This window comes from Podarcis liolepis (genome assembly GCF_965112155.1).
Source record: "Podarcis liolepis genome assembly, chromosome: 6".
Taxonomy (NCBI): Eukaryota; Metazoa; Chordata; class Lepidosauria; order Squamata; family Lacertidae; genus Podarcis; species Podarcis liolepis.
In genome coordinates, this window is record NC_139559.1 from 40,159,987 (window position 1) to 40,186,995 (window position 27,009).

At 42.9% G+C, this 27,009-nt stretch overlaps 1 protein-coding gene across 2 annotated transcripts in view; it reads right to left on the reverse strand.

The window, feature by feature from the left end:
- Positions 1 to 27,009, reverse strand: part of RASSF5 (Ras association domain family member 5) — a 103,119-nt gene that overhangs the window by 22,064 nt on the left and 54,046 nt on the right. The window contains exon 1 of one of the 2 annotated variants that reach the window (XM_083509006.1): positions 22,260 to 23,125. The exons of the other annotated variant lie outside the window; for it this stretch is intronic. Coding sequence (XP_083365132.1) covers positions 22,260 to 22,379 — 120 coding nt within the window. The 5' untranslated portion in view covers positions 22,380 to 23,125. Of the gene's footprint in view, positions 1 to 22,259; positions 23,126 to 27,009 lie in introns of those variants that run through there. 2 annotated transcript variants of the gene reach the window in all.

Below are 27,009 nucleotides of genomic sequence, written 5' to 3' on the forward strand. Positions count from 1 at the left end.
AAGTAGAGATGTTACCTTGTTATTAAATGGAGGGGGGTTCATACAGGTTTTAACCAATACATCCCCAAGATCAATTCCAAAATGCTTGCAAGATTGCTTTGCCTCGGAATACAAGGCAGTAACTGACCAGTTAACAGACAAATCCATTTACTTTCTCGGACATTTTAAATTTAGCACTACATTTTGCCACTGAACAAATATAAGTTTTAGCAGTCCTAGCACTTCCCAGAGGGTCATTCAGCAAGTCACCTTGCATGCGGTGTGGAATTAATTTGTTCTTATTGCACCTCCGTGCTTAGTGACAGATGGTTCAACTGTTCCATTGCCAGCAAACAATGTAAAGATACACAGAAAAGAATTGACCTGTGTTGGAAACTGATCTGTCACCCAGCAAGGATGTCACCATAATTCTGAGTTGGAGCATCAGGGAGCTGCCAACCAAGTATCATCCTGCAAATAGCTCTTGGTAAGAAATAAAAGAAAATAACAGGTATACATGGGAGGGGGGATCTGTTTGTTCACAGCAGTTCAGGCTCTAAGGTGCATTAGAAAATAATCTCCCTTGGTCTGCAATCAGAGACAGAATTTAAGTTGCCATTTCCATTAAGCATTTAAGAGAGCTTGCAATTGGACATATTCAAGATTATTGCAAAGGGTGCATTTCTTTCCATTATCCTGGAGGCAGCTTCTGTGGCCCAATAAGTACTTTAAATGAGAGTTTAATGAGAGAACTTTTCCAGTCCAAGGGTGCTTCCACACCCATTGTTCATTCACTATTTTATGAGGCACCTACCCAACTTTAAGTGGGACGCGGGTGGTGCTGTGGTGTAAACCACTGAGCCTAGGACTTGCTGATCAGAAGGTCAGCGGTTCGAATCCCCGCAATGGGGTGAGCTCCCTTGCTCGGTCCCTGCTCCTGCCCACCTAGCAGTTCAAAAACACATCAAAGTGCAAGTAGATAAATAGGTACTGCTTCAGTGGGAAGGTAAACGGCGTTTCCGTGTGCTGCTCTGGTTTCACCAGAAGCAGCTTAGTTATGCTGGCCATATGACCCAGAAAAACTGTCTGCGGACAAAAGTCGGCTCCCTTGGCCAGTAAAGCGAGATGAGCGCCGCAACCCCAGAGTCATTCGTGACTGGACTTAACTATCAGGGGTCCTTTACCTTTACCCAACTTTAATTTGTTAAAATATATTTATTCAGACTATTTTCACCCTACCCTTATGATGCATACAGAAGATAAAAATTCAAAAATAAAATCAAAAGTCAATAATTCTTAAACAGCAGTGACAATTCTCCAGAGCCTTGGTATATTTATCTATTTATTGCCAGACTATAAAAAGTAATCTTGACTCCCCATGCCAATCATCAGATGTGTGGGTCACTCTGAGCAGCCTTTGCAGGTGTGTTCAAAAACTCTTATCATGAAAACAAAGAAGCATCTTCCTTTCCCCATGCGCACAAAGGTAGCCTTCAACTGCAGGCTGATTTTCTGTTTTCTGTTATTGGGGACTGTGCTTGATTTTGTTTGTGAGAACTTCCAGGTCACCCACACCCAACCCTGCTCCTTCCAAACAATTAATTTTATTCTTTTATTTCTTGTAGTCTGGATATCGATCTGCAGAGCCACTTTGTAGTGGTCAAATCTTCAGCAAGCTTGCAATCCTGATGGTAGAAATTGAGCATCCAAAACAAATTCAATTCAAATTTGTTTTGTTTTTGTACTCTTGTAACTTGTACACATATCCTAATCCAGGGACAGCTTGTAAAAAGTGTTTTCGGTTTTGTTTCACTTGGTAGTCTGTCACCAATGACTGAAGGTTTTTTTCTTCCTTAGGCAATATATTTAAATGCTTGTGTACTGGCGAACTGTAGTTCTGTTTCTTTTATCACACTTCTCGTTTTTTGCCTTTACGGCTCTAAGTTGCTGTTTTCTTAAACTTTCTAGAGACTTCAGCAAACTTTCATTAACACCAAGGGCCGGTATCTCTTGTTCTTCTTCTAAATTGTTCAGAAAGTTAAGAGAGTTCATCCATCCAAATGTTTATTGAAGATGCAGAAACAGAATGGAGTAACTTTCTCTGGACAGTAAAAATATTTGTGGCGGTATCAGTGAGGTTCTTCCCTTCCTTGAGCACCAATTTAATGAACTTGTTGGGTTTTTCCAGCTCAGCCTCATGGGCTTGGATCCTTTCCTGGAATCAGGGGGTTCCCCCAGGTAGCAACTGCTAAACTCCCAGGGCTGCAGCCACATGGCTGAGATGGCGGCTACAACAGGGCAGGCTGCACTACACTCTTCATTTCAGCAGCATGCCCTGCCTCCTCCTCCTCCTCCTGATCAGAGTGAGTCCCAGCAGCAGCTCACCAAAGCAAAACAAGGGGCAGAGCAGCCTTTTCAAAGCACACCATGGGACCTGGGCAGCTTTTGTGCCAAGAAGCACACCAAGGAGGGAATGAGGAAAATGAGGTCACTGAAGAAATCCACCACCAGCTGGGCAGGCAGTCTGAGCACCCATGAAACTCAGTACACACGTACCAGACCTTATGAACCTACTGTACTTTGATCCCCAACAGAAAAAGCGTGCCTGTTTTCATATCACTGTTAAAAGGTACACTGCATTAATCCCATCTACTTCCCTAGTCTTTGTGTAGGTACTTGGGTCATTGTCACATACACAGTATGTTGTTGGCTGGGTCCTCTCTCCTCATGCACACATTAAAAACCTGAGGGCTCCTTCTTTTAGCATCTCGGTGCAAATGGAACTGATCATAGTATTACTCCTTTTTAGTAGATACTGACAAAGAGATTACCAAGACAATGTTTGTTAACAGCTCATTTCATCCTGTCACTCTGAAAACAGGAAGTGTGGCAATCTTGTAAGGGTAACAGCTTCTGCTTTTAATGTAACCTAAAGTGCAGCAAAAAGCTTGCCTGCGGGTCCCTGAGCAAACACACAAAGCATGAGAAACTACAGAGAGTTGATTTTACTGCTTTCTTAAATGGCAATCCTCCGTTTGATGGACTGAGTGTGTGCCACACACATGACAAACAGGCCTTCCTTTATGTGGGATACAATGGTCTGGTTTTTACAGTTTAGTTTTGCCTGCGGCTTTTTCCTTTCTTTTTAATGGGCACAATTTTCATTTACGTTCCCTATCCTGCAATCCTAACGTCTCACCTGCTACTTGGTTAACCCACCCTGTAATTTCCATAACCCACTTACTGCTGGTTAAAGTGCCCTATCTTCCTCAACTATATGCAGACAGCTAGTATGGTTGTTTAGTAGTTATAGCTCTGGACATCGATAAAGGAGACGTGGGTTCTTTCCCCTACAAAACCTAATGGGGGAAAGATGGATGTCAGCCTGACCTCCTTATAGAAGGGAGAGAACAAAAAGCTGAAACACGAAAAAAAAATCTAGGCAGTTTTGAGTCAGTGAGTCACACATCACTGGGCTGTTATGAGAGTAATTTTTGATGGTTTGTGATCTCCTAACAGAAAAAAAGACTGGCAGGTATGAAGGGCAAAATCAGACTAGAACTACTGAAAATAAGCACACCACAGAGGGGGAGATCAAGCTCCAATTTTCAGCGAATACTTGAAATATTCTATTAAGAAACTCTAGTGATGACCATGACATTGCCAATACCATGCTCCACAAACACAGGATGTGGGTATACGATGGGACACCTGCTCTGTTTGTTGCACAAGACCGCCTCCCCCATCAGGAAAGGGGTCATTCAGCTTTGCATGTATGAAGTTCAATCCCCATATAGGACCTCATATTAAATGCAGAGAAAAGAACTGGCCCAGAAATCAGAGAGAATCATAGATTACCATTAGACAGACCAAAAGGTCTGACTCTTACAATAGTAGGCCAATTCCTTTATGCTATATTCTTCTATCCATCTGAATTGGAAATGCAGCCTAGTGACACCGGGAGTCCCTCCTCAGGAAAGGAATATTTGCAGGGAAACAAAATGGTTTGTGTATTTTGAGGATGAGGCTGTGAAATCCAGCAGTGCATTACACTAAAATTTCAGCATGTTACACCAAAAATATACTTAGCTTAACACACTAGTGAGTTTCCTAGTTCTTCTTACATTTTCTGATTTTGCTATTTTCATGCACATCTCAAGGAGGCAGCCCTCATATTTTACTGTTCTTTAGATATCCACATTGTACCCCTGCTATTAATAGCCAAAAACTAAAACAGGATGTCATTAGCACCTGCTCTGCAAACTCTGGCATGAGAAAGGCTGCTTGCTTTTGCACAATGCCCCTCACTCCGGGCACAGGAATAGGGCTGAAATAAAATCCTTGCTCCTAGTGACTCTGAAACATTTGCCATGTTTAAACAATCCAGTTGTATTAGTTTCTGTCAGAGAAACCATTCTCCCTGGAACTTTCGGCAACAAAATGGATTGAAGATAAGAGGCCATAGTTACCGGTACCTCTACTCTCCACCACAGCAGATACATGTATATTTGAGGTTGGTGAAATAAATCTAGGTACAAATCTTCAGTTGTATAATGGACCTATAATTTCCTGAGAAAAACAGAAACTGGTGCACACAGTTGGGTTTCAGCCAGCCAGCCAACAGCCCAGTGCAGCTACCTTTCCGGTTACAAAAAGAGAGGAAGGGACAAAGCAATGAAATTGACAAACAGAAAAAGTTGGGGCATTTTGTCCTTTCCACCTGAAATCTGACAGGCCTGATCCTTTGCGGGGAATTACAGTATACCAGAAAAAATAATGCTATTTGGATGGAATGCAACAAAGTTATAGGCAGCAGATGACCAGATGAGCCTCTAATTGAAATAAATGGAAAGCACAAAACATGAATGCAACCGAAAGGAATGGAAACAAAATGAAAGACTTAAAATGAGTGGGAAAATGAAAGAAAAAATATTGCACACCCCTGTCATCAAAGAAAGTTCAAAGATACTGTATCTTGATTTAAGAATGGAAGGATATGTGAGAAAACTTAGGGCAACTATCTGTGAGAAAGAGTGTCTATGTGATTATATTTTAGTTTCAATACAGTAATCTGCATAATTCCCCCCCAGTCTTACTGGTAGAAAAAGTCCTGCTGGGAAATTCCCAGCCATATAAGAGACAAATTTGTATCTAGAGGGCAGGATCAGGGGAAATCACACGATAAAGCTTTTCAAGTGATTAAACCTGTTCATCGCCCATCAGTTATTCTTCTACTTCTATCATCATACTATATACAACATCTTAGCTTTGTGAAGGGATGCTACCACCAATCTGTCTTCTTCTTCCTAGGGAGCTACACTTCTGAGCTTCAACACTTATGTAGCAAGTCGAAATCTTGTTTTATTGAAACTAGTTTTATTTGAAAAAAGTGATAGTTGATAAATCAACTAGATTTAAAATATGAGAAACATTTAAAGTTTTATTTAAAGTATTTTCAGTAAAATATACCAGCACAAATTATGTGTGTATGTGTGCATGTGTTAAACACTTCAGTTCTGATCATTACAGCCCCTCTGATTTGTCAAGACAGAGGCCATCTGATTCAAAACAATGGAAATGGTAATTCTGGATATATAGACTTGACATCTTAAGACGGCATGGCCTCAATTTGGGAATATAACACCTAGCATCACTCATCTACAGCAAATTCTAAATTTCTTAATATTCCACCATCCATGTTCTAGAATTGCCACCTTGGCTACTGTATCCTTAGACTCACATCGAAGCAGATAAAGAAGTCAGGAGCCAACATGTTATGCGTTAAGACGTCAGTATCTCTGTTACGTTAACGTGTGTATTTCAAATGTCATATCTGAACCCCAGCCACAGCAAGGAACTGTCCTCTGTGGAGAGAGCAGGACAGGGGCTCATTAGGGCCCAACACAACGACCATGGCTAAGATATGTGTTCCCAGCATTCTTGATATATATAATTCCATTACATCCACCCTGCACCCACCCAAAAGCAAATACATGGCATGATAAGAACAAAACAGCACAAACATGCAATGTGCATTATCATTCTGGTATACTCATGGTTTTGACATATGTAGTTCATGGCCTAGTTAGCCATAGGAGCTTCTTAACCGAACTACAGCACTTACCTAAAAAGCCATAAATTCATGATATGAGTTATTAAGAGTGGTTGCTTGGAAAATATGAGCTATAGTGATTACTGAAGCATGGGACTAACAAACTGAATGGCTAGGAAGTTAACACCCAGGGCTGCATTTGGTGTGTGATTAGCAAGCCTTTAACATTTTCAAAGTCTTATCCCATAGTGATCATGGTTATCAGCTAACTGATTGAGATTATGGTTGTTGGAAGCCATTTGGAAACATAGTGGTTTTAGGGTTGTTTTTAAAAGCTGTACAAACATTCACAGTAAACATATGGGCTGCATGCTGTTACAGCAAATCACCTGCTTGCCCCCCCCCCAATGGACACAAACTTATTTAGTGGTCAGTGAAAGGGCATGCTGAGGTATATGCCAATCCTGTGTTTAAGGGATCCAGAAACAGGGTAAAAAGGAACTTTTAACAAACACAGAGGCACTTAATGTCCCATGGCTCACCTCCCACGTCTAGAGCTTGGTTAGCATAAAGACTAATTAATACAGCCATATTTGTTTACTTTCAGTTATTTACAGCAAACTGATGTATTGACCTCCCATTTTCAGCTCAGCATTCTGCCAGAAGCTGAGGGGAATGAAGAAACACGCTGTAGCTTAAAACTTTATTGCAACTTTGATTGTCCAGACATGGCAGCTCACAATGGCCAAGTTGGTCTTCCTATGTGCTGTGCTGATAGACAGGTGGCCAACACAGGCAGAACTGCCACGTTTGGAAAAGTGGTATGCTGAATGAATTTATCCAAACTCCAAATAGGCTTCATGCAGATTATACCCTGGTACTTTTCAGGCCAGAGAAGGGATGGTCTTGGAAGGTTGCCACTGAAGTCTCTGCAATTTCAACGCATTTGTGATCTTCCTACATGATCACTGACAGTCATGAACATATCACAAAGAGGCCTATGTGCAAAACTGCTTGGGAACTTTGCTTCAAGGCAAATTGGCTGGGTAAATGGCATCATTATTTTAATGCAAATGAGCTTGCACCCTTGTATCATCATGCTTCAACCAGTTTAAAGTGACACTGAACAAAGAAACTATTAATCTGTGTAAACTGCCCAACATTAAGTCGTGTTGCCTCATATTTTAACCGTACTGCACATCTTTATGAAGCAGAAGCTCATCTGTATCCACATTATGCTCTAGAGTGAACATTATGAAGCTATAGCTTGTTGAATCTGAAATTGTTTGTTTTATATATATATATATATATATATATATATATATATATATATATGCCAAGATGGGGAGAGTGGGGGGCCAAACACACAAGTCATAAAAGATTCAGCCAATGGCTAGGAAAACCTGTTTATTCTTTTCCCCACAGCAGCTGTGTAGTTTATTTATATAAAGATCCAATGTTATCTCCCTCCCATTGCTGTTCTTCCAAAAGTATGTGGGGGAAGAAGATCTGAAACATAGCAATTAGATGTATTGGAGATTCAAAAATAGTTGTTTGCTTGGGGGCTGACTTTTCTGGAACTAAAGGAAGCCACCCAACAGGATCAAGCAAGCTATCTATCTTGACAGGATGAGAAGGGAGGGGAAAGCCCTACTTGTAGTTCAAAAAGTGAGTGAAAATTTGACTATTCTTCCTATTAGTTCAGCAGAAGGAAATTGAATGGTTCGAGCAAAGGTGGAGGGCAGCCACACTGCAACTATGTGACAAAATAAAGATGAATGGATATGGAAAGAACCGGATGGATGAATGAAGGAGGGGAAAGAAGTGAAGGAAGAGAAAGGGTGTCCTCACCCGCTTTGCCTTCAGACTAGACCATTGGCAGTAGTTATGTGGCCCCCAATCATTTTTACTTGAAAGAACTCCCACAACTCCCAACTGGGTTGCCTACGACTGGAAAAAGGCTTTTTGCTCTAGGCCAAAAGCCACACATCTAAAATTAGAGTTGCCTGGAATCAGTAGGCACAAGCTTAGCTTGAATCTAAAGAGGATATATATATACACACGCACTAACTTTGATAATTTAATTTTTGTGAAAGCTGCCACATGCTTTGACAAGGAGATGGACAGAGATGACAGTCTGTTGGTGAAAGTCATTAGATTCACCTCAACCTTTAGTTCAATCAAACCCAACTCTGCTCCGACAGATCTTTCAGAAATACTATTATTTAAGCCTTTATTGCTACTTAACTTGCATAAGAGGCAGACTAAGCATTATTTGAGGTGGAAATGAAGGGTCAAGTGTCTAGCCCACTATTAATTTTTCTGATGTACTTGATCTCAAAACACTGGAGAGCCTAGGACCCTTTACTTCACCTGTATATTGTTTCCTACATTATGTTCTTTATGAAACACTCTATTGCCATTTTGTCCAAAATGCTGCCTGTATCATCTTTGGAATTTTGTCCCACAAATTAACTATTTCAGAATGTAAAAAGAACCACCTTGGATCAAAAGACCTACCTAATTCATTTCCCTCATGAGTCACACAGAAGCCTGTGGAAAGCACAGTAGCCCTCTCTGACATGCTTCCTTTGATCCTTGAGGTAGTATATATCTATTATGGATGAGAAGAAGACATCCAACTGGAGATGTTGGACTCTCTAGGCATTATTTTGAGAAGCAAAAATATTGATCAGGTTGATGGACAAAGGGAAAAGCTGTCAGCAGAGCTATTATTGTAGAATACTCAAGCACCACAACAAAACTGATAGCATTAGTTCTTTTTTTAAAATGAAGATTCCTCTTACTGATTTCAAAACCAGGAGACATTGTTTCCATAAAATCTGGTACTCTGTCTTTGGAAGTGGAGAAGACACTTTATGTAACCATGCATTTTCCTTCTGTGTGGCTTGGCAGAACCAAGTTTTGTTTGGAACAAATTTCATGCTGCAACTCTTAATAGTGGGTGTCTCCTCAAAATACCTGGCTCTGAGGTGACTCATTGGTATTCCTCCTGTGGCAAATCTGCACGAAGGGCATTGTTGTCTAGAATGCCTCAAGAAGATTTCAAACACCACCCTAGAAAACTTATGTACAGACATGCACAGTTACGAAACCCTCATACACTGCACCCAGCCTTCAACATCTTCTTATAAACATTAAACTTAATGGGATTTAGTCAGAGAGGTTAAGGTGCATACTTCTGTCAAAAAAGGTCTATGAAAACCCATTTCCTTTCAGTGAACATTCAATCAAAATATTGTTGTTGAGGCTGCGACTACCAAATTATTTGCTGCTGAAATACTGTAGTACCATAGAATAAAACAGATTTCTGTCAACTATGCTATTTGAACCTTGGGTTGCTTTTTTCATGTGGAAAGGAGGCTCCAGATATCCATTTTAACAACAACAAGAAGAAGAAGAAGAAGAAGAAGAAGAAGAAGAAGAAGAAGAAGAAGAAGAAGAAGAAGAAGAATTTGGACCTGATATCCCGCCTTTCACTCCCCTTAATGAGTCTCAAAGTGGCTAACAATCTCCTTTTCCCTTCCTCCCCCAAAACAAACACTCTGTGAGGTGAGTGATGCTAAGAGACTTCAGAGAAGTGTGACTAGCCCAAGGTCACCCAGCAGCTGCATGTGGAGGAGTGGAGAAGTGAACCCAGTTCACCAGATTACGAGTCCACCGCTGTTAACCACTACACCACACTGGCTCCACTACACATTAATTTACCTATTTCACAGAAAGAAGAACATATTTTATGGGGCCTCTAGTTCTAAACGCTACTTTTCAGTGCTTTTTTCCTAGAAAAAAAGGTGCCAGAAATCAACATGAACGCCTTATAACGGCGAAGGCACCCACCTGATAGGTGCCGGAACTGAATTCTGCTGAGTTCCAGCTGGGAAAAAAAGCCCTGCTACTTTTAAATGCTAAGAAACCCTTTTTGCCTCCAATAATTATTGTGGATTAAGCTATGGAGAGTACATCTGTGTTCAACACATCAGGTATAGTTTAGATACTTGGATTAGTATATTCCTTTACAAAGAAAAAATGAGTAACACCCAGAGTTCATTCACCCATTCTAGATCAGTCATACCCATTATCTCTTTTAAATACCAACATTTAGTTTGTGAACCACCAAGTTGGCATTTTACAGTACAGTGGTACCTCTGGTTATGTACTTAATTCGTTCCAGAGGCCCGTTCTTAACCTGAAACTGTTCTTAACCTGAAGCACCACTTTAGCTAATGGGGCCTCCTGCCGCCGCGCCGCCGGAGCACAATTTCTGTTCTCATCCTGAAGCAAAGTTATGGACATGTTTCAAGACAAATCCTCTTGGCACAGTAAACAAATACTTTGCAACAGAGATGCATCAAGGCTAATTGTCTTGACTGCTGTTCAGTCAGCTGGTTCATGAATGCTAGGAGCACTTAGTTGTTTGCACTTCTCCTAATCTGCTACAATAAATTCTTTTGCCCTAACAAAAGATGAAGAGAAAGAGGGGGAAGGGGGATGTCATAACAGAGATATTTTGGGGGTGGGGGGGCAGGGAGAGGGCTAAGAAATATGAGCTGTTCCCAACGTTCTCTGTTTGCTGGTACAAGTGCTCATGCACTAGCAAACAGGTGAGTTTTAATGCAATAGTTGCACTAACAGAATCTTGTTGCACAACAGATTGTGCAACTAAGTCATCAGCGACCTGCTTGTGCATTCACTTGCGCAACAACATTCTACTGATGCAAACAAATGTACCACTAAAGGAAGCATAAGAGAAGCCATGGAAGCCTAGTAAGAAACTAGTTTTATGAAAGGACAATTTTAAGATGGTGTTAGACTGCCAGCATGTCTCATAGTCAAAGCCACCATTTCCCTCCCACTCATACGTATTTCCTCTGGATTAGCAACCCAGGGGCTCTCTGGATTTCCTCAGTGGGCTGAATTGGACTCTGAAACCTTCTATTGCCAACCACTGCTTTAGAACAACTGTGAGGTACGTTTGTTCATTCAAGACTCCGATAATCAGAGTTTCGATAACGTAAGCTGCCTTATCTCAATTTTGTCTACTGTTCCTGACTTGGCTCATAAAGCAATATGCTTCAGAACTGCAATTTATAAACCAGATTTACAAAAGCAGCTCCCTTGATGACCACTACACTGCAGTTTAAAATATTTTTCCAGACAATGTTGCATTGTTATTGGTAGAATCTACTAGAAATTAAATGGAAAAATTACTCTAACTGTCTACTCAGAATTTAGCTCCAGGCCCAGAACTTTGGTGCATGGTGTTGTAAATATTTTAAATAATTCAGGAACATGCCTGCAGGGACATATACAAGCAGCAGAGAAAGACTAAAGAAACACTGTCTGCTAATGGATATTACAGTGGGCGGTAGAAGCTCCAGGTTCCAATTCCAGGCCTCTTTAGCTTTAAGTGCTTTTCACAGCAACACATGCAACATGCGCAATGTCTTGAAAGCCCCTTTCTAGCCAGGAAGACTTACTGGGCTATGGAAATTTCCAAAATCAAGCTAAGGAAAACTGCACTATTGCTCTAGGCAACAACTGAGAAAAAGCAACATACAGCAAATTGTCATCACCTCCACCTCATTAAGACCATTTTTAATTGTCATGCTAAAGCTTATAGACTGTGCACTTCCTTGATTACTTTCAGAAGTGGCCGATGGGATGGAATATGGGTGGGGAAGCACACAATGCAGTATCATCACAACATGGGGAAGTGATACCACGTCATGGGAAGGACTTGGGGTGAGCTTGCCCTTTTAAGCAAGAGCATTCCTACATCATCCACAATGCACCGTTCTAAGCTAAATTAGGCTGTTCAGCAACACTGGCTTGTACTCCTAGCTGCCAAGGTCACTTCCAAGTGTGCAGATCTTCAACTGGTAGATCACAGTCATAATGAGGCTTCAACCGAATTGCGTTCAGTGGTGCCACAATAATTCTTTGGAGATCGTCCCAAGTATTGGTGTTGGGGGAAATTGGATGGGTTTTTTTGGTAAGGATTTTTACTCTAAGTGCCTGTCCACAGTAAAACCAGTGTAGCAGATCGGATGCCTTAGTATACCAGAAGGTAGGTAGACAGCAACTCACTGGTGGTCCACAGCTCATATGCACCTGACCAACTAATACCTGCTGGTGGCTGGAATTCTTTCCAAAATATGTTGCACTAGATGGAACTAGACCTAATCAATCAAGGATGCCAGTGAGACAGATTACTTCTACAATTTTTATACTGCTTAAGTCTATATACTGGACTCTATATGATGAACACGTTGGACCAGTTGAGGCCCCCATGCTAAATGCCATGTTCCTGTTGCATGAGGCTGCCCATGCAGAAAGAACTAGAAGAAATGGAGCAGGACTGAAAAAGCACCTGGATTTTTGCTCACCTGTAACTCAGTACAGAGAATCATTAGATAAATTAAAAATGAGGTTAGTAACCATAGCAATCATCACAAGGGTTTTTTTCTGCTCTGACAAAAAAGTATAGGATAACATGCAAATGTCTTAACCGAATTCTCCCATTTCATTCCACGTTGTCAAATGTCATGGACACCACTGCAAAGTGAAGGTAAGATGTTGCTGGCTAGGGCAAAGTCAACAACCATCTTTCCCTTCCTGCCCCCATTACATGTTGATTAACATTGTTATTGCATATACTATTCTTGCAAAACATTGCAATAAGGAACTTGGCATTCTTGCACACACTCAAGTTCACTGAGACTACAGCAGGTTGACAATTTAATGAAAAACCCATTCACAAAACCAAGTTGTAACTGGTGACTAGTCACAATGTAAGCAGAGTGCACTCATTCAGTATAATTCTGTAAATTGTGATAACAGAATTGTACCAGCCTTCGTCAACCTGGTGACCTCCAAGTGTTGCTAGTCTACCATCATCCCTGACAATTGGCCATGCTGGCTGGGGCAGATGGAAGCTACAGGACCCCAGACTGGAGAACACCCCAACTAGTATGAAACTCCATTGCAATACTCTCTCAGCTAAAATGAAAAATCACACCCATTAATATTACAGCACTCACTAAGCATACTGATTACAGAACAGTGGAAATCTCAGTCCTATATTCAGTCTCCAAACCTAACATTCTTATGGGAAACTGAACAGACTAACCACTACCTTCAGGTTTAAAATGAGCACTATTATTGATTTGCAGGAGGCAGTGGAAGACAGGAGTGTCTGGCCTGCTCTGGTCCATAGGGTTACGAAGAGTCGGACATGACTAAACGACTAAACAAAACAACAACAACAACATTGATTTGCAGATGCAAGAAAGCCTCTCCTCTGCACAAGTGAGGTGTTTTAACTTTTAAGTTATCTGCTGCGAATTTAAGAGCAAGCCAGGAAGTCAGTCTGCCTGCAGTATTACATGGTACCATAGCAACACTGCTAGAAATATCAACATAGCAAATATTTTCAAGCAGGGGGAGAATGGTTTGAAGGATGTTGTTCTGTGTACCATTGGACCCCTCATGTTAAGGTTAACTCCCTATTTTTTTCAGATTAAATTCCCTATTTTTTCCAGATTAAATATTGTTTAATTCCTCTCCCCACCCTCACAGGTTTGCCAGATCAGGATTTCTTCAGTTCCTTTCCTCCTCCACATATTTGATTAGTTACCTGTCTCAACAAGCTCCTGTGTGAAATAACTCACTAGAACATGCTAATTGACTCATCTTTCTGGCAACATGAGGCATTTGCTGGAACACACACACACTTTTTCTGTATCTGGTCTCACACTATGGTGCCAAATACTATCAGACTGGAGCTATGGCATTTTGGCTCAGTAGCTGGCATCCATCTGTCACAGGAGACAATGGAGGAATGAGTCTTTGGGGTGAGGTTAATATAATATAATATAATATAATATAATATAATATAATATAGGGATGGTTTGCACATCACACTAAGTCAAAGTATGGTTTAGGAGGACTGAACAAATGATCTTGCTAAGCCATAGATTGGCTTAATGTAGGGGTTCCCAAACTGTTGCCTGTGGGCCACTGGTGGTCTGTGAACTTCACTCAGGTGGTCCATGGCTGCCTGTGAAGAGCAGTGAGTATAGCAGCTGCTCCATTGTTCTATGAACCCAATGGTCCATCCACAAGGTGACCAGAAATGACCTGAGGGGTAGAGGGAAAGGAGCAGAGAGGAGGCTTAGGTACACGAAAGACAGAGCGAAAGGAAGTAAACAAATAAAAGCAAACAAAAGAAGGAATGCAATTAGAATTATACAGCTTCTAGCATAGTGAATTCCTACAGCAGACAGAAAAATATTTAAATTGCCCACCAAAACCCTCAGCAATTTTCAAGTGGTCCATAGTGTGTGTGGGGGGGGGGGCGTTTAGGAACCACTGGCTTAGTGCCATGTGTGAACCAGGCTACTAAGTTAGAGTTTAATTCCCAACAGCTGCAGGTTGGTCTGTGTCAGTTTTAGGAGCTCAAAATAATTGCTGGAAGAAAAAAGTCAACAGACGGAAAACTAAAAGGGAGAGGACGGGATGAGAGGAACATAAAAGTTAGCTATAATGTACCTGCAAATTAAAAATATCATATATATAAATGGGCACACACAGAGAGAAAGAGAGTTGATCTATATAAAGTATCATATATAACATTACTGTTTGGTCAAGAAGCATCATATAACCCTTAGTACATCAGTCTGTGTTAGAAGATTCAGTGCCATAATCCTATGCATCTCAGAATTACAGTCCCTATTGAATTTCATTATAAGACAGAGCACCACACAACCACCCACAACAAGAGACCTTAGTATTAGGTTGCAGGTTCAGTTTCACTGTAACATACATCCCCGGTGATTAGTCTGCATTTGGAGAGACAAAAGGGTCAAGCGCTAGGAAAGCCAGCATGATTTCCCCTGCACAGTTCTGTTGAAATAATGAGAGGTTACAGATCTTTGAAAATTTGCACCCCCATATATACAGCTGTGTGTCTCCACAAGAGTTGTACAAAGGCCATATTTAAAGGCTGCACCTGTTTTTCCCCTCCAATAACAATCCCAGAAGATTCTTGGAGGTGCAGGGAAAACTCCATCCACACGGAGAGACCCATGTTTAACCAAACAGCTTGCATTTAAAACCTGGAGTCGGGGAGCATTTAGTTTATGTGATTCACAATTGTGGCAGAAATAGGAAAAGCTTCCTATTTGTTACATACAATATGCAATTATTCTCACCCTTCCTACCATAAGCAATCAGCTTCATTCCAACAGCCCAGCAATCAGCAGGAGGTTCTTAAGGTGATCAAAGTGCTTTTGAGATTATCAATTACCCTTTTGTAAATCATCTGCTCTTTTACCCTATTAGGACATGATTTGTTCCTAAATCCTTTTTACCATAATTTGACATTCACTTCCTTAAGAATGCTGGGTGCTGCAAGGGGCAAGTTACCCCCACTGTTCAGTACATGCCATGCCCGTCATTCTGTTAAACCTTCCAACAACAATCCGTGCCAAAAGTAATCATACAGTTTTAACAGCCCCTCTAATGGTGACGGCAACAATTTCTTAAAAGTCTTAAATTATACCCTCCAGCCACCCAAAAGCCATGGGAGGGAGAAGCTAGCTACTTACAATTCCCATTAAATGCAATGTGATGCTACGCACAGATAGCAAGGAATAATTTATCAAGAATGCCAGTTCCCACAACACAGGAATTCGGGGAGCGCGCGCGGGGGGGGGGGTTATAGAAAATATGCCATGATGACCTCTGTTTGTAACAGAAAATGTCATTATTGGTAAAGAAAGTTAGAAGTGAATAAGTACTTCACTTCCAATATGTTCAGCGTACTTCTGGTATAGAATAGAGAATGAAGCAACCTTTATAATCTAGTGGAACTCGTTGTCACAGGATGACACTCAGAAGATCTTGACTTTTCCACATGAGACAAAGACATGTGAAAAGTGTTCAAAAGCATAAGGCAGGGGGGTGGGCAACCTTTATGTCCTCTGCATTCATTGTCATGCAAACACAGACACACATCCTCACTCACAGGTGCACAAACACACATCTTCACTTACATTTGCAAGAGCAGTTTCAGTGGAGTGCAAAGGGTGAAAACCAGATTAGTGGCAGATTAAGAAGTTGGCTGGAGGAGAGAAAATTGAAATGGTAGACTCCAGGGGTTTGAAAGCAAAGGTACATTAGTTGGAGAGGGAAGATGGGTTTGAGGTGGTTTGTATGAAAACAATGGCATACTTAAATACAATGTGGAAGGAGTCACAAGAGAAACAATGGTTGATTATGTAAAGGAGGGGAGGGATAATGGTGAGGAGGAAGATGGCAATCAGGAAATGGAAGAAGATAGAGTCAAGGTGGGATGTTGAGGCATTAGATGAGCACATGGGCCAGTCAATTCCTCAAGTGAGACAAAGCGGGAGGAAAGGAAGAGGAAGATGGAGGAGAAGGGGCAATTTGCAGAGTGGGATGGAGGAAGAGAGATCACAGCATATGGTTTCAATTTTAGAACAGTAGGAGATGGCAACGTCTTGGACAGAGAGTGCAATGTGGAGAAGAAGTGGGACAGACCTTGGCAGATCATCAAATAATAGAGAAGAAGTGGGACAGACCTTGGCAGATCATCAAATGATAGAGAAGGCCCTGAGGATTCCTAGAAGTGGGGAGAGTCAGAAAAATACAGCTGTGTTGTTTGGCTAGGTAGATGGCAGATGAGGAGAGCATGGATCTCTTACATTTTCCTCCAAATATGTTCAGCTGCATGATAACATGAATGAAGATATTATGGTTTATTTATGTACCACCTTTTGGACTGAAGGCCGTCAAAGCAGCAAACAGAATATTAATACAATATTGAATGGAGGCAGGGAGCTTTGCTCTGAACGCTAGTCTGTAGCCCAGAATCTGGACACAGCTTAAGGCCTGGACCTCAGAGATGCTCTTCAGTTTCTCAAGAAGCCAAATACTCAATTTTATCTATCAAATGTTGTAGACTGGTACATCGTGGAAAAGAACAGAACCTACTGTTGGGATACTGCTGGGAAGACGGGGGCATCAGGCAGGCATCAGGCAGGCCCCCAGCTGGCTCCAGCCACTGGCCGGCAGCTGGTCTCCCTTGGAACAGCATCAAACAGCGACACGAGCCTCAGATACGTTTAGAGACCCGGGCACGCTCTGTCAGCAGAGTGTGTAAATCATCTCACAGCAGAAGAGGCAGACAGAGAGATGTGTAAGCATAACGTACAGCATTTTATTCAGCGTAGTTAGGAACAGAGGAAAACATGCCAGCTTCCCTTCGTCTCCAGCAAAACAGCAGTAACACAAAAGCTATATACAAACGGAAGTTCCCAGCAGACTGTGCTGGAAGTAAACAGGCATGTGACACACAACAGTCATGCCTGGTCCCTTTTAAGGTGGAACGGAACTATATCCTAACACCTACAACCTCATCTACTTTTTCATTTGTACACAATTACATTTGAATCTACCTGCATAGGGTTCACTTGCAGCTGGGACACAGCCAGATGCAGGAATTGCCCATGAGCACAATGCTGCAACTCATGGCACTGCATTGCCACCAGGGTTGAAGCATGGATCAGGCACTGGTACAGCAACATGGAAGACCTTCCACTCTACTTGTCTATTCATACCAGCATAAGCTCAAACAACTTGTCTTCTTGCTTTCCAGAGATATTTCTCTTAGGTTGGCCATCAAGCAGAGCAAGGAATAAACTATAGGGACGCGGGTGGTGCTGTGGTCTAAACCACTGAGCCTAGGGCTTGCCGATCGGAAGGTCGTGGTTCGAATCCCTGTGCCGGGGTGAGCTCCCGTTGCTCGGTCCCTGCTCCTGCCCACCTAGCAGTTCGAAAGCACGTCAAAGTGCAAGTAGATAAATAGGTACTGCTCCGGCGGGAAGGTAAACAGCGTTTCCGTGCACTGCTCTGGTTTCGCCAGAAGCAGCTTAGGCATGCTGGTCAAATGACTCGGAAAAACTGTCTGCGGACAAACGCCGGCTCCTCGGCCTTTAAAGCGAGATCAGTGCCGCAACCCCAGAGTCGTTCGCGACTGGACTTAACTGTCAGGGGTCCTTTACCTTTAAGCTTTTTGATACATACTGAATGTTCATAGAAGAAATGCCATGAAGCTCTGGCAAAGACAGTCAAGGTCTAATTGACCTTGCCCCAAACTTGACTTTTCAGTTTTTCAGCAATTCTCACACAAAACAGAATGCAAATAGTTCATGGTATCAGTGAAAGAGAGAAACCAACCCCCATGTTCCAGGCTTAAGTCCAAAGTCACTAATGATTTCAGAATTTCTTAAACGGAGGCAAATTATCCCACATAATGGAGTGTGAGTTATCTGTGTGCTCTTGCACCCTCCTCTGAAGCATCTGGTGCTAGCTGTCATTTCAGAAAGAGGAAATTTTGGCTAGATAGGCCAACTCATTGATATTGTCTGGCTGTTTCTACATTTCTAGCCTCCACACAAAAAGAAAGGAACAACATGTGCACTGGAGTAGAAACATATAGAAGATTTTGATCTTTTAGATTGCCTACAGACATGACTCAGTCAAAGCCTTTTTTTAAAGGAAAAATGGCAGCAGATGAGGCAGGTTATTAAACTAACCTAAAGAAAAATCCCTTCTGGTTCACAGGAAATCCAGAGAGAATAGTTGGGTGGGGGGAGGAAAGAAGCAGGAAAAGAGGAGACTGTGGAACAGCACCAAACCACGTGGCAAGAATAGATCTGTAAAGTATGCTTGCAACGCTTTTTAGAAAGATGAGCCCCAAACAATTATTCTTTCTGGCACCGAAAGGGCACAAAAATCAATTGAAATACATTTCTCCACAGACAGAAGCAGATGACCACCGAGGTATGACATCACTTCCTCCTCTAGAGCTAAAAGCAGCTTTAGGCTCAAACTTCTATGCAAGGGATTTCACCCGATGCTTGTTTTATACTGATCAAAATCTTTCAATGCTTTAGGGTTCCTTTTCCGGTGCAAAACTAGACTCCTGTCTAAAATGTCTTTCCCTTAGACAAACCCAGCTGGCTGGTGAACCAATGTAGTATAATCCTTTCTGCGGGACTGACTTCCCTCTTACTGCTTCAGAGTTATCAACCCTGATCCTGCTTCAGTGCCTTGGTCACCATGTAATGATAATGAAGGGGAAGGAGAATGAGAGGGTCACTGCGGGCAGAAGAACCTGTTTACTTCCTTTTTATAAAAGCAAACAAACTTGGAGAAGCTCACTCTGGTACTGGAGGGACAAGAGCCAACTGCCCAGGTTAAAATGGGCTTGTAAAGATGTGAAAATATTCTTGAAGTCAGGGACATTGTTGTGTGCAAGAGTGTAGCCCTACTGCTATCTTTTCCTTTAAAAAAAATGACTACATGAGCACTCGTGTGGCTAAGCAAAGTTTCAAATCTGCACCGGGATAGAAAAGTATCATGGACACTATCCAGAATATAGCTGGGAATGTCACACTGATGTGGATGGGTATGCATGTATAATTTGTCATAGCAGCATGGATCTGAGCCTACATTTAAATTTTCTATGGTACAGTTTATCATAATTTGCAAAACTAGTTTTAATCATGATGGGACATGAAAGGTAGGGGTGGAATATGCCAAAGCAAGGAAGCCTCTATTACCTCCAAGTCCTTGAAAACATATCATAAACACAAACATATTGATAGAATTTGAACAACTGCAAATATGTGCCTAATCTTCATATTGCTTCATAGCATTTTGGAATAGATATAGTCCTGAGAGTAACACAGGCGTCCCCTCACTTATGCAGGGGTTATGTTCCGGGCCATCGCGTGCCTAAGTAAAATTGCATAAAGTGGGGAGCACCCTCTAAAACGCCTCTAAATGTCTATTTTCCCCAGCTCTCCAGCTTTAACACCTGCTCCCTCACCAATTGGTACCAAAATATCTAGAGTTGAAGCTCTGGGACCAACTGGAGGAGGCATGGGAAAGCGGTGGCAGCGGTGGCTGTGCTACCTTGCTCATCAGCTATTAGGCAGGGAGGCTGAGCAGCTTAAAGAAAGTCCCACGGCACCTCAGCTGTCTTTGGGGCTTCATCCGCCCGCAGCGACATCCTCTTTGGGCTCAGACGGGTCTCCTTTCAAGCTACAAGGGCTCTTCAGCTCTCTCCCACCATTTCCTGGCATGATTCTATTTATTTATTTTCCAGCACCATGCCTATATGTGGTAGCATGCAAGTAGAACACGCCTAAGTGGGGGAGGAGTGCTTGTATAATAAGGCTGGACAGTATATGGTTGTTGACCTCTTGCTGAAAGCCTAAGCCTGAAAGTCTAAGCCTCAGGGTGAGAGTCCGGAAGGAGGCAACACGAGAACAGGCCTTCTCTGCAGTGGCTCTCCGTGTGTGGAATGCTCTCCCCAGGGAAGTTCGCTTGGCGCCTTCACTATACACCTTTAGGCACCAGGCAAAAACGTTCCTTTTCAACCAGGCCTTTGGGTGATCTGATTTACATCCCATACACTTTTAAAATGTGGTTCTTTGGAGGGGGGTATTTTTGGGTTATTCCTTTTATTTTAATTTTATATACTGTAATCCGTTTATGTGAACTGCTGAGAGACCTCCAGGTATAGAGCAGTATATAAATTCAATAAAGAAGAAGAAGAAGAAGAAAAAGAAGAAGAAGAAGAAGTGATACCTTAAAGATAAAATCTTAAGTATTTTTTTAATAAAATAAAACAGAACATTGTTTTGTTTCAGCTATGGCATTTTTTCTGTTCAAAAGTATCCAAGCTCTAAAATGAAACCTAAATTTAATAGAAATATCCTGACATTTACCTGACTAGTCTGTTAAAGAGAGATGGGTGGTTCTCCATCAACGTGTTCATTAATATTTTATATAAAAGCATTAGGAGTGGCAGGGGGAAAAGTTTTAACTTTTGAGATTGAGCATTAGAGAGACAACAAAAGCTTATGTATTGCTCTGTATTGCTCTTCTTGTGATCTTCCTACTGGGCTCAGGGACTGACACAGGTGCTAGGACCCAGAAGACACAATCCTGAATCATCCCAAAACCCACCTTCTTGGGACTTTTTTTTTTCTTCTCTCCTAGGCGCCCCCCCCCCGCCTCCTGCAACAAAAAAGCTTGAGTTCTGCAAAGTGTTCATTTCTCAAAATTATGAATATTTATGGCTACCAGCTAAACAGCTTCAGCATTTACTTCCACTGTTCTGCCCAGTAACTATAAGCCATTACTTCTGGAAAGTTCTGAGCACTTAATCCTCAGAGTAAGTGATCTCGCTCAATGCATGTGTGCAAAGAAACCCATTAATTTCACAACTGTCCCCTTTTCCTCATACATGCATAAAAACCACTGTGTTTTAACTGTCACACATACTAATTTGCTGCTGCTTACGTTCAGGAAATATGCAGATTACAACACGGGAAGCTGGATTTATATTGCTCTTTTTGTGGCAATTTTAAATCTCCATGATTTAAACTGAATCCACCCTGCTAAGCCTTCATTTAGTCATTACAGTCACTGCAAATACATTGCATGGTGGAAGCAAAAAGGGCAAGATCAGCTTAATTCATTTTATTTTGTTGTAGCCTCATAATTCTAAAACCCATGTAAAACCAGAGGAGCAGACAAAAAATTCCCTCATATTAGGTTTATATGACTATATGGAGCAATGGAATATGCCCATCAGCTCTGAGAATCATAATTACATGTATATGCAAGTTAGCCAGCAGTCTCTGACTCATTATATCCACACCAGGATAAAAATCTTCCAAGCAATAATGCATTTTTTAAATTAAACAAAACACTGGCAGTCTCACTAGACTTAATGCGCTGACGATACAGTTCAACGTCATTCATTCAGTTTAGCAACCGATCTCACACACCCTTTGAGAAGGTAGACGTTCAGAAATATTACATGTGAAGGACAACTACAGGGTCTCTGTGAGACTGCTGTTCCCTGAATGTCAGAGTTAACAGGTGTCAAAGTCAAGCACTTGGGCGACTATGAAGAGATCAGAGTTTGAAAGAGGGAAATGACATTAAGATAAGCTCTCAAGCCATTGCAGCTGAGCAAGGCTACCCATGCACTGCAAATGAACGAATGCCTCTAGAATATCATTAAATGCTGATAGCCAGAAATAGGTTTTGCATACAGATTATTGGGGGGGGGGTGCTACGGAACTGCCATACAGCTCGTTACCTTTGCGGCAAATTTGCTCTGAGCGCTCCTAAACAAGGTGGTCCTGGCTGTGAAAAAACAGTCCTCCAAGTCTTCATCCAAACTACAGTAGCCACTGCTCATGCTGTTGTCGACCGTCATCCGAGAGGGGATCCCGGGTCCTGGGCGCACGTGAAGCCCTCCAGTGAGCCAGAGAGCCAGGTAACCATCGGATTCTCCGCTCACTGCGGCAGCAGCGCTGTTTCCCAATCCAGTTCCAGGCAATCACAGCAGCAGCAAGCAAGCAAGCAAGCACGGCTTCAGCCTCTCCAGCTCCCACTTGCCATGCTTTGCAACAGTTTTCCTCTGCTGAGCAAACCCGGTGACGTCTCCTTTAAGGCAGAAACGAGCCTAGCTGGGGATCACCTCTCCTCTCTTCAGCCACCAACCTCCCTTCTCGGACTAAGCATTGCCAGAAGTGGAGAGGGTGGTGCCAGACCCGAAGGGGCTTCTCTGCTGCTGCTGCTGGTGATGGTGGTGGCGGCTGCTCAGAAACTCATTCCCCATCTGTGGCTTGGTTCTCCTGCCTGCAGCCCACGGAGGCTGGTTGCGAGAACGGCATCACCTCCCTCCTTCTCCCCCACCCCTTCCTGCTTGCTTTCTGTCGAGCAGAGTTGAGCCACTTCCTCTTGCAAGATTTCTCACGCAGTTTCTGCAGCGGGTTCTTAACGGGGAGGCTGTCAGCACCTCAGCTGATTTTGATTGGCACCGTTTGAGACACACACACAGAGAAGTCGAGTTACACCATCAGGGGAGGAGACAGCCTGCTCCTAGCTCCTCAGTGTCCATAACAACATTCACAAAAGGTAGGGACAGAGATGAGAGCAGCTGATTAAAAATATATCACTTAACCAACCTCCAATGCACTGCTCTCCAGGTGCATATCCTTTGGTAATTTAATGCATTCCTTATCTTGAACAAAAGCTGTCCAAAACCAACCTCATCCATTTCATCTTTGCCCAGAAACTGTTTTAACTAGTTTTAGTAAAAACATACAAACCTTACAGTGGTAAAAGCTTAGGAATGGTCATGGGGTGTGGTGATGCAGAGCAAGGCTACTTAGAAGTCTACAAACAGCACCTCCCATTCACTTTTAAAAGTAGAAGTTAGGCATCTATTGGAGGTTTAAAAACAAAATACTAATCTCTAGAGACACAATATGCCGCCTGTCATGATGGTGCTTCTACACTCAGTCCCAGCCCTGAAAACTAACCAGTTGGATTGGTGCAAAATGAGAGAGAGAGATGGATAGATTCCCCTAGCAACACACCAGTGAAGGAACCAGCCAGTGCCTCTTGTGTTCTGCAGCTAATTTTAGAACAGTCAGGATGATTTTTCAGCATAGCTGGCACAAAAAGAAATGGCAGTTTTGATCATAACCTTAGCAATCGCCATTCATCAGGTTAGACTTTTCCATTTGTCACCTATTGCTATGTTAGAGGCACTTGAAGCACAGTTCTTTTGAGCATAAGTCAGAAAGCCCAGAATATTTTACTGCCTTTGATTTCTCAAGGTTAGGCTGAAGTCCTGCTCTGAACTACCTTCCTTCCTTCAGCATCTGAGCCACCAGGTTAACTGTCTCCAAGAATAATGGCATGTGCTTTGAAACAAAAGCCTACCCCCCTGCCCACCCCCACTCCCAAACTCTCCACAGGCCACCTGTCCAGTTACATAAAGTTCAGCATGCGCCTTCCTTTGCAAAAACAGCATTTTAAAATGTGTCTGCGGTGACTCTCCACACATTAGCACACTCCCTCCGCACAACCTGCCATGCACTTGTTTGCTTCCACACCCGACACCTAATAATGCTGTCGAAGGGAAAGATAAGTCTCCCAGTGCAGCAGGGTTAGCTGCCACTTCTCACTCCTGTTTAAAGGTAAAGGTAAAGGGACCCCTGACCATTAGGTCCAGTCGTGGACAACTCTGGGGTTGCGGCGCTCATCTCGCTTTACTGGCCGAGGGAGCTGGCGTACAGCTTCCGGGTCATGTGGCCAGCATGACTAAGCCGCTTCTGGCGAACCAGAGCAGCGCATGGAAACGCCGTTTACCTTCCCGCCGGGGTACCTATTTATCTACTTGCACTATGACGTGCTTTTGAACTGCTAGGTTGGCAGGAGCAGGGACCGAGCAATGGGAGCTCACCCTGTCACAGGGATTCCAACCGCCAACCTTCTGATTGGCAAGTCCTAGGCTCTGTGGTTTAACCCACAGCGCCACCTGTGTCCCCACTCCTGTTTAAGGAGAGCCAAATACAGCTCCCAGATTTGCTGCCATGGAACTACCCACGCCCACCCCCTTTACCTTCATGTCAGGCGGATTCCAGTATCCTGAACTTAGTGCTTGGATGCATTCTAAAGGAGAAACTAAAAGCACTCTCTCCCATTCTTTAACTTCCCTAAGAAATTATGCTTACAATATTTATGAAATATAATCTCATTTTCAAAAGCCGTTTTGAAAATCTAAGGAGTCTTAACACAAAGCATTCTATAGGATCTACACAGTTACCATGAGTGGAGGCTGGTGCAATAGGGAAATGGAGCACTGTCCTGCCAAACTCAGCCTGCCCCCAACCAGCCCCCATCTGCCTGCCTCCTTACTTGCAACCAGCCCAGTGGGTGACACTGGATGCCAACCTCCTCTTCCTCCTCAAGCTCACTGTTGCCCATGTAGAACTCAACAGGGAGGAGGATGGGGACAAAACCAGAATGAGTTAACTCCATCTATCATTGGCTCCAGCTTCACTTGCTATTGCCTCTGGCACCACCTGTTGTTGGTCTCCCTGCCTTCCACCCTATTAGTCCTAACAGGCACCAGGCTCCACTGGCCACCACTTCACAGCTAAACCTTCTTGCTCAGAGAGCAGGTGTAAAAATTTTCTTCAGCATCTTGCAATATTATGGTTATACTTTAACAACCAACAAGATCCTGTGTACTAAAGCAAGACACACCAGGGCAAAAAAATCATTAAGTCTTCTACACATTGATGGAATAGCAGTGGCTATACAGGAAAGAAATACTGAATTGATAGTTGACAGCTCAATTAAAAAGTCTTAGTTTTTACTGTGCAGCTTCTTTTTAAAAAAGGCATGTGGAATAGGGTAAAAAATGCAATGACCAGTATAATGACACCATTAAACTAAATCCATGGTATTGCTATATTTGGACTACTTCAATCCTTTTCAATAGCAGTGCCCAAGTTATAACCCCCCCCCCCCCGCAAAAAAAGATATATGTGCTGGGTTGCCTTCCCTGCAATCTCTAGGTGCCAGGCAAAACCCATCACGTCCTCCCATATCGCTAGCTGTCAGTAATGTTTGTGACTCTTGTTGCCTGCACTGTTTTCAGATTTCGCTTGGTTTTACAAATTGATCTCCCCTGCCTCAGATTGTATAATTAGTTTATCTTTCATATTTCTATCTTTCAGTTTCTCCATTTTGTATTGTAAGCTGAACTGAAGCTACATCTAAGAATATAAGGAGAGCTCTCCTGGGTAAGGGTCAAAGCCTATCTAGTTCAGCATCCTGTTTCTGACAATGACCTACAGTATGGGAAGCCTGCAAGCAGGGCATGATGTTTGTTTCCCAGGACCAGGTATTCAGAACCATGCTCAGTGGCGAAGCTGCATGCTCCGATACTGGGGGTGGAGAGCACACGTGGGCGTGGCGTGCATTCATGAGGGCGTGGCGCGCTGCCTGCAGGGACGTGACCCGCGTTCTGGGGGCACGGTGCTTGGGGGGTGCGTGGCGCGTATCCGGGGAGGGGGGGTGCTGCGATGGCACCCTACCGGAATAGTAGTACTGGGGGCGGTCCGCTCCCTCCGCATCCCCGTTCCTCTGCCAGTGGCCATGCTGCCACTGATTCTGGAGGTAGTATACTTCCTGTTTTCAATATTTTAAGCTGTCCTGGTGTTTGTTAATGGAATAGCAGTAGATTCGGGATAGACAGAATAAAGTTCTTCTCCATATATAATAAGAGCCAATGTGGTGTAATGGTTAGAGTGCTGGACTTTGACTTGGGAGGCCAGGGTTTGAATCAGCCTCATGAAGCTCACTGTGTGAGCTTGGGCCAGTCACTATTTCTCAGCCTAACCTAACCCAAAGGGTTGTTGTGAAGATAAAAGAGAGGGGAGAACCATGTACATCGCCTTGAACTCCTTGGAAGAAAATGTGGCATATAAAATTTAATAAACATACAAATAAAATGCATAACTAATACATGCAAATCACTGCCACAAACTGCAGAGAGGAATGTGGAATCGACCCCTATTTGGGCATTCACCTGACTGCAATCCCACACGGGCAGGCAGGGGAGCCAACTTGCATAAAACATTGTGAGGGCTCAGGTTAGCCCTGCCCCACATAATTGATCACATGACGCAGTGCGCACACACCCTTTGAATGGGAATGCCCATCAACTTTGTGGAGGCCCAACCCCCTGAAATATTTTACTGTGGGAACCAAAGCTCCCACAACCCCTAGGAGTTGGCTCCTATATTGGCAGGGTTGTCAAATGTGTGGGGAGTCTCTGCACACAGAACAGATTCCATGCTTCAGACTTTCAAAACGAGGATGGTAGCAGAGCTAGGTCACTGGCGATGCAATGGCAGGAGTCGGGCCAGCTGCTCTCATGGTCGATATGATTGTACTCATAGGGAACATAATGCCTGAAAAGTGTGTCATGTAGTTTTTTATGGGGATTAAACATAATTGACTGAAGTGAGGTATATCAAAGG